The 14,200-nt window shown below is 37.6% G+C and overlaps 1 protein-coding gene and 1 pseudogene across 1 annotated transcript in view; one reads left to right on the top strand and one right to left on the bottom strand.

Annotated features, from left to right (window-relative positions):
* Naa15 (N-alpha-acetyltransferase 15, NatA auxiliary subunit) overlaps positions 1–14,200 on the bottom strand; it is a 69,016-nt gene that overhangs the window by 39,075 nt on the left and 15,741 nt on the right. The window contains exons 2-3 of the mRNA XM_055596788.1: positions 6,243–6,327; positions 4,538–4,642 (exon numbers count right to left, since the gene is read on the bottom strand). Of these exons, the coding sequence (XP_055452763.1) occupies positions 4,538–4,642; positions 6,243–6,327 (190 nt within the window). The remainder of the gene's footprint in view (positions 1–4,537; positions 4,643–6,242; positions 6,328–14,200) is intronic.
* On the top strand, positions 8,110–8,460 carry LOC129668710 (general transcription factor IIH subunit 5-like; annotated as a pseudogene).

Raw genomic sequence — 14,200 nt, 5'->3', positions numbered from 1 at the left:
AGGGACATAGAGCAAAACCTTTTCTCAAACAAAAAAAAAAAAAAAAAAACAACATGTTTTACACACACATTTTTACCAAAGGATCTCCCAAAAAACCTGGAAAGCTAACATCATTTGTAAATTATTCAATGTAAATTGGGACACTGGCTATGAATACAAAGATAAAAAAGAATTTAACAAACAGAAAAGGGGATAGCTTTTGAAGCCATAGACAATTTTAAGTCTGACCTGCTATTTTAATGCTATAACCTCAAACAAATTAGACTTCTTTGGCTTCTAATTTGCAAAATATAAATAAGAATATCTACAAGGTACAGCAAAGCAATGATAATGAGCTGAAAAGTATTTATGAAAGTGCTGGGGGCAAGGGAACTGGAGAGACAGCTCAGTGGTTATGAGCTGCTCTTTTAGAGGACCAGGTTCAATTCCTAGCACACACAAGGCAGCTCACAACTGTCTATCACTGAGCTCCAAGTGACTTGATACACCCACACAGACACACATGCAGGCAAAACACCAATGCACATAAAATAACTCATGAGAGAGAAAGAAAGAGAGAGAAGTACTCACTTGGTTGACATAAAGCATACACCAAGTAAATGTAAGAAAAGGGAAGAATTAGCCACATGGTTTTCCTGTGGATAAAAGGTCTTTAAAACAATGCTCTACATGGCACAAAGTTCCAAAACTCAATTACATATAAAACCAAAACACTAACTTAAAAAATAATTGTTACAAATTCTCAATAACTGGGGTTTTATTTCCTACATTTAGAGATTTTATAGTTACTAAAGAAAATAGATAAGCAAGCAAAATGACAACTGGTTATAAGAATACTATAAAGGAAGGAGGCCTTGTTACTGTATCACTGCAGTCACTCAACCATACTACCTCTCAGCTCTTTTTTATTCTATCCTACTACTCTTTTAAAACCCACAAAAACAAAAAGGAAAAAAGGGGGAAATTTGATTTAATCCTTCCTCTTAAACAGACTATCATTTTCCTGAAAAGTTCATCAACTAGAGAGGCAGTTCAGGGATTCAGAGAACTTGTTGATCTTACAGAGGACCTGCATTTGGTTGCAGCAGCTACATGATGGCTCACACTATTGCTAACTCCAGTTTGAAAGGATGACACCCTCTTCTGGCTCCCATGGGTACCAAGAAGGCACATGGTATGTATATATGCAGGCAAAAGACTCATACACATAAATCTTTTTTTTTTTTTTTAAATAACTTGTTAGTTATATCTATCATGAGTAAATAAGTGCAGAGCAAAATGGAAGGGAATCTACAACTGCACTGCTGAGCCCTGGCTTACCTTTCTAGTCCTCTAATCACACTTTTCTTTAAAGAGTTATTTATTTATTATGGATACAATGTTCTGTCTGCATGTACACATTCACACCAGAAGAGGGAACCAGATCTCATTATAGATGGCTGTCATCCACCATGTGGTTGCTGGGAATTGAACTCAGGACCTCTAGAAGAGCAGCCAGGGCTCTTAACCTCTGAGCCATGTCTCCAGTCCCTAATCACACTTTTGACACTCTTATGTGTCCAAGATTAGTGGTACATCTTTGAACAAGCCATATTCTATATATACTCAAAATAGGCATCTAGGAATTCTGTTACAGTCTTCTAAGGTCTGACTGCCAAAGTCTCTCTATGCTTTGGCAAGGTTCCAGGATCCAGGGTAGGATCTGGGATGAGATGCGAGTTCCCCCGTTCACTTTATCTCCTGGGTCAAGGAGCTGATGGCTCAGGCAACCTGGTCAGCAACTGATCATGAAAGATGATTTTGAAAAAAGAAGACACCAGGATTCCTTCTCTAGGTCTAGGGACTGGCTACACTGCTGCTAAGGAGGAAAACTTTAACTGGTCCTTTTACCCTGCAGCCAGGACTGTAAAACAGCTTCTAGCCAAAACTGTGAGGGGTTGTAAGAAGGGGGCTCTTTAATCTGAGATTAGCTCCTGCACAGGGGCAGGCTGCTGTTAAAGCCTCCACAGGCTAAAGTAAACTTTTTCCTGCTTGTCCTAGGCTGATAGTTATATCCTGTTTGTAAATCGCTCAGAAAAAGAAAAGGGAAAGTAAGACCATTGATGCACACATGCTTCAGGGAAAAGGTAAATGAAGTTAAGAACTTTAACTTCAACGAATTCCCACAAGCTTACATATGACGATGGTATTGATTTCTGCTGGTGTCCCCTCTGCCAAAACTACAGAAAGTTTAGGCTGCCAGTTCCATAGCATCAGCCCATATGTACACATAGAAAAACAATCAGACATATAAATCTGTATATATTCATACACACATTCAATGGCAATACAAAAGTTTTTTTACATACAGACAACTGATATACTTATGTAACATGAACACAAAACAAATGTGCATATTTATATGTAAACATTTATCTACATACATATTTACAACTCATGGATGAAGCGAATTCCAGCCAGCTTTCATTCAATGGGCTTCCACCACACGGCTTCTGTCGTCTATTTTACAACCTTTATACCTCTGAGAGAAAGCTCCCAGAAAAGGAATACCTCACAGTCAAAAGTTAATTAATCACAAAAACAAGTGAATTCTAAAACACCTCAGGTTACATGTTTTAAAACCAAACATTTCTTATCTATGTATCCATTACATTAAGCTTATAGAGTTCAGAGTGACAAAGGTTGACAAGGCCTAAAGGTTAACGAGGTCAAAAAGTCACAAGAACATATGTCTTTTCAATTAAGACTGACCCGACTACACATTTTTCAGCTATCTCTAAGTTTACAGTGAGTTCAGGACAATAATTTTATCTGTCTTTCATTCTAAGAAACAAGTAAATTTAAAATGACAGTATATAATGTCATAAGGTGACAAGGTATAAAGTAATTATAACAGAACAGTTTGTATATAATGACATCAAGGTTTGTACTTAATTAAACATTGTTTGGTAGTTCCATTATAATTTTGGTTCATGGGAAGTTTAAAACAACTTGCTTATATTTATGGAGCATACTAGGATTCATTATGAAGGCTTATCTTGAAGACACAAATCTGTCTCAAGCCTGTCTCCTAGTGAGGCATCTGGATGTCTGGAAAGGTATTTATTGCAGCCATAAACTTTCTAAAGTTGTTTCTGAAGTTCTAAAACAATTTAACTTTTAAAATTGTTTGAATCAAATCAGGAATTCCATAATCAGGAATTAATTCATCAAAACAGCAGTACATCTTTAATAAGATCCTGTTGGAAGTTTGTTCAATCAAAGCGTGTATTCAGAAAATGAATTCACACCACACCAGAGTATAGAGAGATGCAGGAGTGCACAAAGAATGAGTGTCAGAAACTGGAAGCAATTGTGGGGTATATCATGATACAGACCTTGCAAAGTACCAGATCCCCTTCCAGAAAGTCTACCTGCCTAATGAGAGCTCCTTTAACAGAATGGCTCCTGATATCTTTTCAACGTACTATTTACTTGACCTGTACTGTACTAAGAGACTGCTAAACACTTGAAAATGTTTTAAATGACTCAGCTCTTAAATTTTGCTAGCCCACAAGAAAGGTATACAAATCTTTGCTAGAGAGTGATTTTGTTTGTTTTGCCTCATAAACTTCTACTCAAATCCAGTCCTTCTCAATTCCTTAACAAAATACAAATTTTGTAATATATTTCAACATTAAGTCACTACACATTTAGTTGAGTGTGAATATCCCCATTTCACAAATGAGGAAACCTGGAAAACAGAAGGGCTGAGTAGGGCCTCTGCTGGTACTTAATATAGTATATGGCTCTCTAATATTCCTTATAACCTCTGTAAAGTTATAATTATGATAAATGAAATCACCATGATACCTATCTTGGAGTATTTAGTCTGCTATGACAAAATACCTTACTTAAACTGGGTAATTTACAAACAAAAGATGTTTGCTTTTGGGCTACAGGGATGGCTCTGAGGTTAAGAGCACTGGCTGTTCTTCCAAAGGTCCCGAGTTCAATTCCCAGCAACCACTTAATGGTTCACAACCATCTATAAGAAGATCTTGTGCCGTCTTCTGGCATGCAGGCAGAATACTGTATACATAATAAATAAGTAAATCTTTAAAAAAAATGTTGTTAGTACTACTTCTGTATATTCATCATCTACTGAGTCTTGCTCTCTTTCATTATTGGCACATCCTATAGCCAGAGGGGAGAACAATTTCCCTAGAGCTTTTATACAGCTCTTACTCCCCATACCCCATTCTCTTCTCAGACAACCCTACTTCCTAATACCACCACTCTTGTGACTAGGCTTCAACATATAGAAGTAAATATTCAGGTCATAACAACGGGCCTCCCAAAGTGAGAAAAACTTTCATAGAAACAATTTATCTAACATATATTGTTAAAATGCTGTGGATATACATAAAACAGTTCCCCAAATGATGACAGTTGCTGTTTTCAATTTAAGAAAAAAATCATTTCCATTTACATTTCTTGAGTGTTTTCTTATATCAAAACAGCCCACTCAATCTTTAAATATATTTCAAAAGGATACACACATGACTCTTCAAATCATTTCTCAAACCTCTACGAACTAATTCATAAGCTTCTTCCTTTTTTCCCAAACAGTTCAATGTTAAGCCTTTCATAGCCAGGGTTTCTAGTTTAATAAGGAAAAAAGAAAGAAGAAAATAATATATAAGAAATGCCTATAATCTCGAAAACAAACATTTCAAGATTAACAAAACTTTCTAGGTTTTTACAGAATTAAAATAGTTTCAAAAACTGACAAAGCAGGTAAAAACATCTAGCTCTGTTCTCAGAGGCACTTTCCTTTTTCTTAACGCATATATAAAAAGTAATGGCCTAATCAGGCTTGGCAGCATTTATCTTTAATCCCAGCATTTGGAAGGCAGAAGTAAACAGACCTCTTGTGAATTCGAGGCCAGCTAACCTACTTACAAAGTTCCAGATTGGCCAGACAACACAGTAAACACAGTCTCAAAACAAACAAACAAACATTTGTATGGGCCAAAATGTGTGTGTACACATAACCCTTGCACACAGGAGGAGGAGGAGAATCATGGGTTAAAAATCAGCATGAACTTCGTTCTTATAAACTAAGAAAATAAAGTCCTAAGGTGTTATCTATCTAAAAAGATCTCCAGTAAATTTTTGATGCTTCATATTCAACCTAATTTCAGTCATATTAAAATATGCAGTAGGGGTTTATTTTAGAAAAAGAGGAAAATCTACTCTACTATGATTAAATTAGAAGTTCCATTAGCAGTATGCATACTTTACAAAAGGATATAAAGAACCTACTATCCTGATAACAACTGAAGATAGTTTTCAATATGAAAAGGAGATCATCTTAGACATTTTTAGTCTCATTGCTTCCATCTCCAAACTGCAACAAAAGTAAAACCTCAAGCATAGGGAAACATAATAACATGCAGAAAAGAAATGGTAAAAACTTAATAGTGAACTGTCAGTCTCCCCTCTGCAATACAGTGTCAATTAATTACTAATAGGTCATGATTCCCAAATCTGTACAAATCTTTTTATTTCTTTACACATTTAGTCACATATTCACCAGCTGTTCTACAAATATCTAATCACCCACCATTATTTAGACAGAAGCTATGTATGTATCTGGCTGTTAAAAATACAAATGTCTTAAACTCAGTTGTGATAAGCTAATTAAGATACAATAAAAGGGGGCTGGAGAGATGGCTCAGAGGTTAAGAGCATTCATTGGCTGCTCTTCCAGAGGTCCTGAGTTCAATTCCCAGCAACCACATGGTGGCTCACAACCATCTATAATGAGATCCGGTGCCCTCTTCTGGCATGCAAGTGTACATGCAGACAGAACATTGTATACATAATAAAGTATTAAAAAAAAAGATACAATAAAAGTAGAAGCAGAGACTAAACGGTCACTTTCAAAACAAGCTTATGGAAAAGAATAAAATTCTAAAATTCTTCCAGCTCAAAGTTCTAAAGTAAATTTTCTTACACTTTAACTCAAACAAGCATCCAGCCTGAATGAGCTCTTCTGCCTTTCAGAAGAGCTAATACAGAAGAAACCAAAACTTAAATTGAATATGCTATCATTTTCTTAGTATTTAACTCAAATTCATTATTAAATTTTATCTTTTCGTAGGCATTAGAGGTTCATTTGGAAAATAAAGACAGCTGCTTAACAAGAGTTTCAGGAAAGCCAAATGTACTTAGAGGTACATAGTGTTTGTTCTTACCTCCATGCTCTGCAAATTTGGGATTGGAAAGGATTTGTTTACAGAACTTCAATCCATTTCTATACTGTTTATGTTCGTAACATCTCTGTTAAAACAAGAAAGTATGTCAGTTTACCAATAAATGAAGAAACTTTCCAAGTTCATTATTAAATTTTTATACCACTAAGCAGAATGTTATTTTCAGATTCTCTAAGTCCCCCTAAATAGTCACCAAAAAGAATAAGGATGTAGTCAAGTGGCAGAGCACTTGCCTAATACACCCAAAGCTCTAGGTTCTTCAGCCAACAAAAACTGAAAGGCTTAAATACAAAAAATTAAAAGCAGAACAAAGTAGAAGATACAGATTTGAAAAATCATAAGCTCATTTCTTAAAATCTAGTAACTGAGTTATAGGAAAAATAAAAATATACTTAAAAAGCTACAAAATAGGGGGTATGATGCACATCTGTGTCTTAATCCCAGCACTCAGGAGGCAGAAGCAGGTAGATCTTTGACAGGTCAACATGGTCTACATAGTAAGACCCTGTCTCAAAAAAACCAAACAAACATCAAAAAAAAAAAAAAAAAAAAAAAAAAAAGAAAAGAAAGTAAGAATTATGTTTCAAAATTACACTTTCCTAACCAAAGTAGTCCTAAATGTAATGGACCAAATAAGTACACACAAAATTACTAGAGCGGAAAAAAAAACGAAAACAAAAAAACTACACTATAACATACTGGCATATATGAGAGGGAGAAGGTGGGGGAAAAAAAGAGTGGGGAAGGGACAGACCACAGCATATCATAGAGGTGATGTTGTAGAAGAGGAAAGATGGAGTTAGGGAAGGGGCAGAAGAAAGGGGGGAAAAATCACAGGAAAAAAGATTTTTGAATTCAAGTCTATATTGTCAGAAATAAATACTGCTACAACTGCTTAATTCCTAGTTTCATTTCTTGAAATATCCTTTTCCATCTTTTCACACTAAGACAGTGTTTCTCCTTTCCAGTAAGAGTTCTTTTAGGCAACAAATAGAAGGACTCTGTCTTATAATATGGTCTGCTAATCTGTGCCTTGAGATAAGAAAATTGAGACCATTAACTTTCAGAGCTATGTATTCATTCCTACCACTGTGTTGCTTTTGTAGTGTCTGGTATTTTCCTAATCCTCACCTGCTTATTTCTCAGCTCTTAACAGCCCTTTATTTATTTTTCTTGTGTTCTCCAGGATGTGTTTTTCTTTCTATGTTTAGGGTTCCTTTAAATATTTTCTGTGGTGCCACTAAAAATGGTCTTAAATTCTCTTAGTTTGTGTTTATCATGGAAAGTATTACTTTCTTCTTCAATTATGGAAGGATGACTCTGCTGGACATACTTATCTAGACCAGTGGCTATTGTCTTTTAGACTATTGAAATATATTAGTTTGTGCCCTCTGGATTTCCAGAGCTTCTGTCAAGAAGCCCACTGTTACTCTTGACGGATTTGTCATTATGTATGACTTGAAGCCTTTCTCTTGCAGCTTTCACCCTTCTTTGGTTCTGTATGCTTAGTCTGTTCAGAATGCTTACAATATGACATAAGGAGACTCTACAGGTCTTGTCTGTTTCAGTATCTTTCCCTGGGTTTTAGAAATGCCCCACTGTGGTTTTACTGAATATGTGTCCTATGCCTTTAGCTTGAACTTCTCTCGTCTATGCACCTGCTGCACAGATGTATCCCACATATCTAGTATATTTTGTCTGTACTATCTATGTGCCATTGCCTAACTGTTCTAATTGTCTTCAAGCCCTGGTATGCTTTTATTTTGCTATGCTTTTTTTGGGAGACAGGGTTTTTCTGTGTAGCCTGGCTGTCCTGGAACTCACTATTAAGACCAGGCTGGAGGACGGTTCCTAGCATTCTTGAAATCATCCATGCCTTCTGCCTGGGAAAAGATGGTCAACGTCTTGCAAAGAGTGCTTATTGAATGCCATCCCGCCATAAAGCAGTTCTTGCTGTACTTGGATGAGTCCAATGCCTTGGGGAAGAAGTTCATCATTCAGGACATCGATGACACACGTCTTTGTCATCGCAGAGCTGGTTAATGTCCTCCAGGAGCGAGTAGGGGAGCTGATGAACCAGAATGCCTTTTCTCTTACCCAGAAGTGAAAATTCTAGATGTTGAGCACTTGGGAATTACAAGCACAGGCATGAAAGAGAGGGCCCATTCGGTGTCTCATCCGACGTTTTAGACTTTTTATGAGCATTTTGTGGGAAAAGCTACAGGAGCATCTGTTCAGATGAAAGCTTCTAACTGATTTTGTTGGACCATTAAAAATAATCTTTTTAAAAAAGAACTTTAACAATTGGCTGCAATTTGGCTTTTACTATTTTTTATTAAAATGTAATCATAAAAAAAAAAAAAAAAAAAAAAAAAAAGACCAGGCTGGTCTCAAACGCGGAGATCTAGCTGCCTCTGCCTCCCGAGTGATAGGATAAAAGGCATGTTGCCATGACATTTTGCATGCCCTCATATTCTTAACCCACTTACTCTATTAGTAAGGCCTTCCAGAATTCTTTTACTCACTTTTTCATTTCCAAACTTCCAATTTTTTCAGTAACCCTGTTAAATTTCCCTTTCATATTATGTTTCATCTGTCTGCTTCTGTTCTCTTTGAGTTTGTTCAAAAATTTATTCATGTATTTTTTGATTTCACTGACTAATCTTAAAACTTTCTGAATTATTTAGGACTCCATCTTACTCTCATGCAGTACACTATTGTACAATTAGCAATTGTGAAGACTTGTGTTCTCCTGATTTTCCATGTTTCATGAATCTCTAAAGTCAGATTTGGTGGTTAGCTGGATTTTTTACTTAATCACATTGTTGTTTCAGTGGAGTGTTGGCAATTTCAAGAGGAACTAGATTATAGTAAGGCGGAGTTTCTCCTGCCTAGACTGGAGGTGCAGCTCACAGTCAGTGAGCTTGATCTCTAGTATTACTCTGAGGATACAATATTATGTTCTGACACAACCACAACCAACATAGTGTACTATGAAAATACAGTAAAAATTAAAAGTTTATCCCTTCAACTTCAATAATTTGAAAGGGAGGTAAAGAACAGCAGTAGAGTGCACACTAAAATAGTTGCTAACAAAAGGTAAAAACAGAAAAAGATATATACAGATTAAGATTGGTGATTAGTATTAAAAGCAACAGATAAAATAAAATAAATAAAAAATAAGCTACAGGAGGCAGGCACTAAGCCTGCCTTTGTCCCAGTCCACTGGTGGACAGGATGCAAATGATAAAACTATCTCTGTGTGACCCACCCAGGTATACAGCTCAGACCAGGTTTCTACTTCTTGGGACACTGCAATTATGACACAAAAGTTGTTCCCCTTTACCCAAGTCTTAAGCACATAGTCCATGACACCTGCTCTGAGTTTCTAGACATACAATGAAAAACTTCTGACTCTAAGAAAACAATATGAGATACAAGAGAGAGTATTTTTAAAATAGCTTATCACTGCTCGGGTTAAGTATCTTCCCAGCATCAACCCTATCTCTGCTCATCCAAATGCAGCACAATGCTTTTGTTCTCTCTCTCTCTCTTTTTTTTTTCAAGAGTTATTTATTTCATTATAGATACAATGTTCTGTCTGCATGTACAGCTGAATGCCAGAAGGGGGCACTAGATTTCACTATAGATGGTTATGAGCCACTATGTGGTTGCTGGGAATTGAACTCAGGACCTCTGGAAGATCAAGCAGTGCTCTTAACCTCTGAGCCATCTCTCCAGCCCCCGCTTTTGTTCTCTCTTTAAATAATGTTAGTAAGAATACAGCAGAAATTTCCGGCCTTAAGCTGTGGTTCCAAGCCTCTGTGGCAGCTCACTCAGCTTGCAGAGCAGAGAACTCCCCCAAAAGGCTTAGCTCTCAGGAATGAACTCTGTACTCACTTTCTTCTCTTCTAATGTATTTCTCTTCCAAAATTTTCTTTCATTCTCCACTACTGAAAGTAGTGTTTTCCACTGCTACACCCTTAGTATGAGAAACTATGACCAGTTTACTCCCCAGAGATTTACTTTTGGCCCGAGCCAACAGAAAACTCCACCTGCATATACAATCCATACCAGGATATGTAAGAGATATTGATATTCTTACTTGACACAAGTGTGACTTTATTTTGCACAGCTGTATTTAAAATATTCAGGATTAAGCTTTTTTTTTTTTTCCTTTCATGGTCTAACTAGAAATCTTTTATCTGTTTATAATATCACTTTTTTTTTTTAAGGAATTCAAATTAAAATGGCATTAGCCAGGGTTGGTAGTGATGCATGCCTTTAATCCCAGCTGAGCTTGAGGCCAGCCTGGTCTACAGAGTACCAGGAAAGCCAGGACCTACATAGAAAAACCTTGTTTGGAGGCAGAGACAGAAAAACCTGGAGTTAAAAGTTCATCCTTAGCTACTCTGTGAGTTCAACATGAGATTCTGACTTAAAACAAACCAAGCAAAATCTTATGAAGTAAGCTCAGAAGCACAAAAGATCAGTCCTAATTTCACACTCCTAAGATTCAGAAGACAAGCAAGTTGCCTGTGACTTCATATCTAGTTAGTAACAAAATTTAGACTACAATCTAGGCTTTCTGATCATCCGCTGACAGTTCTCTTAACTACACACAGAAATGTTCTTAAACATTACTAATAACAGAGATGGAGAGATGGCTCAGCATTCAAGAACACTTGATGCTCTTCCAGGACTCAAGTTAAATTTCCAGAACCAACTTGATGGCTCACAACCATCTGTGACTCTAGGTCCAGGGAATATGGTACCTTCTTCTGACCAGTTAAGACAAGGGCTCATTTAGCCCAAGCTAGCCTCACACTTACTATGAAGCCAAGGACAACTTGATTTCCTGCTCCCTTTCCCTGGATTGAAGTGTGCCACCATATCCAAGCCCCTGGTCATACTCTTTTTAAAAATTTACTTCATGCATGTGTGGTGTTTTACCTGACTATATGTCTGTACTATTTGTTTGGGTAGTGCCCACAGAAACTATCAGAGGAAAATGGATTCCCCTAAAACTGGAGTTACAAACGGCTATAAGCCACCATGTGGGTGATGAAAACCAAACCTGGGTCTTCTGGAAGAACAGCAAGTGCTCATAACTGCTGAACAATCTCTCTAGCATGGATTTTTATAAAATGGAAATGTAACCTGACATACTTAATTTTCCACAATAAATCACTGTGTTAAATTTTAAAAATGAGTTTGCAATTCCTTACACAGAAACCACTGTTTCAGGAATTCTTGAAATTTCAAAACTGGGAATAAGGATTTCCTTAGAATGAAATGAATGTCATGCTCCATTTGTTCTCTTTCCTATATGTTAGTTCAAAATTAAAAATTACATTATAGGTATCACTAATTAGGATTTTAAATATTAATTCTATACTACAGAAAAAAATGAAGCAAAATAAGATATAATAAAACAGAATGAACTATTCTAGTAGACAATAAAATCTCATCTCTGGCATCTATCCACTCTGAGACATCTACCTCCAAATGTATATGAACAACTGCCATCAGCTCAGACACATGTTACACATAAAAGTGTACAGAAATACGAAAACATCTGTTAGCAGCTGTTGGACAAAAAGCAACCCAAAACTGTGGTCTCAGAAGTGAGAGAATCCCTATTCCTGCCTAAAGGCATTATCCAGACTGCAGATTGGGGATGGAGAAACAGTTTAGCAGTCTTATAATCTGAGCAGCCATAGAGAAAGAAAATGATGAATAGCTAGAATCTTTAGGGAAGGGATTACAGAGTTGTTAATAGATACAAACTTTAGATCTGTCCATAGAGCCAGCCACAGCCACAGCAGCGCACACCTATAATCCCAGCGCTCTGGGAGGCAGAGATAGGCAGATCTCTGTGAGTTCGAGGCTAGCCTAGTCTACAAAGTGAGTCTAGGACAGCCAAGGCTACACAGAAACCCTGACTGAGGTGGGAGGGATGACCTTGATGGAGGAGTGGTGGTTGTCTGTAGGAATCTTTGGTTACAGATGAAGTAGAGGCAGGCTCACACCAGACTTGACTTAAGCCAGGGAAGGAACAGCTACAGCACAAACCTAATAACTACAGATGGTTAGGCACCAAAAACACCCAGCAGAAATCTTCATTAACACTAGCAGATTTAGCATAGACCCAGACTGCCCACTCTCTGGGGGGAAGAATATAAATCTCAGTCAATGAGATGGTGAGTTACACAGAGAAAACAAAAAAAAAAAAAAAAAAAAAAAAATTAAAAAAAAGTCAAGTGATGGTAGAGCATGCCTTTATCCCAGTGCTCAGGAGGCAAAGGCAGGCAGATCTCTCAGTTCAAGGTCTGTCTGGTCTAGAGAGTTCCATGACGGCCAAAGCAAAAGGAAGGGTGAGTTCAAGGCCCTTAAAGAGAGGGGGCCCTATCAGAGGGGAAGAATGACAGCAGATCTGATACACAATTGTGTTAGCTTTAGCTACTGGGGAGTCACAAAGGACTTTCAACTTCTGTTAAGATAAAGGACACAGTTTTTTAGCGGCACACAGCTTTGGAGAGAAAAGGAGGTACTTTTAAAACAAACCAAAAAAAAAAAAGGCTTGAGCAGGGCATACGAGGCCCACACACATTTAATCCCAACACTAAGGAGACAATGTCAAGAGGATCTCTGAGTACGAGGACAGTCTGGTCTACAAATCGAGTTCTAGGTCAGCCAGGCCTACACATAGGAACCCTGTGTAGAAAAACTAAAAAGGAAGGCATAAGGGTCGGGCCACAGCTGCCTTTGATCCCAGCACTCAGGAGTTGGAGGCAGAGACAGGTGGATCCCTGAGTTCAAGGCCAGCCTAGTCTATAAAGCACATTCCAGGTCAGCCAGGACTAAAGAGAAACTCTTGCCTCAAAAATCAATAAACAAACAAGCAAACAAATAATAAAATGGAAAGTTTGGTGGCAAAAGGGAAAAAGGTAATTCAACCAAGCCTGACATTCTAAATTCAATTCCAGAGAACCACATAGTGGGAGGACAGAACCAATTCCCACAGGTTGTCTTCTGACCTGTAGTCACACACAAAGTGGGCACATGCACAAAACGGGGAGGGGGAGTTGGATGAACACCCAAAATGAAACAATAAGATGGTCATCATAGCAAGCCATAATTTGAGAAAATTTCTTGAATTAAAACATAAATCTGTATTCTGACACATAACACACAAACACAAACACACACACACACACACACACACACACACACAACTCTTTAAGTCACATGTAAATACAGAAGAAAGTGAAAAATGACCCCCAGTGGCAACCCATTGGACACCCTAATGCTCAACAAAAGTACCTTTTGCCAGCCTTTGAAAACTTCCAGCCCGGCATGGTGGCACACACCTGTAATCCTAGCACTCAGGGAGGCAGTCAGGCAGATCTCTGAGTTCAAGGCCAGCCTGGTCTACAAAGTGAGTCCAGGAAACTAAGGCTATACAGAGAAACCTCTTCTCAAAAAAACAAAAAAAGAAAGAAAAAGGGAAAAGAAAACTTCCTAAACCTCAGGAGAGATGGAGGGTGACAAGGTGAGAGTGAGAGAATTGCCTTATCCTACACAGGCAGTGGCAACTAAAATATCAAACATGAAGGTGACTCAAGTGTTATGTAAAAGGGCCAAGGCCCAGCTTAGAAAGAGCCCACACAAAGGCCATGGTCTTTACAACGCTGTTAGGTAGGAAACAGAAAGCTCCGCAGTAATACTTGTTTTAAATATACACATTTGCTCCAATGGAAGTTATATAGTAGGGAATATTTTAATCTCTTAAAATTTCCTGTTTGCTTCTGTAGGATTTCAACTGCCAGAAAACTAAGTAAACATAGAAAACAATCAGCTGAAACAAGTCCTGTGGATATGAACAGGACACTGCTGCAAAGATATCAAACTACTAAGTACCTCAGTTCTCCCTGTGA

Source organism: Psammomys obesus, unplaced genomic scaffold (genome assembly GCF_907164565.1).
Source record: "Psammomys obesus unplaced genomic scaffold, mPsaObe1.curated_primary_1811, whole genome shotgun sequence".
Lineage (NCBI taxonomy): Eukaryota > Metazoa > Chordata > Mammalia > Rodentia > Muridae > Psammomys > Psammomys obesus.
The sequence above is the reverse complement of the archived record's forward strand: the minus strand, read 5'-3'. Positions and strand labels throughout refer to the sequence as shown.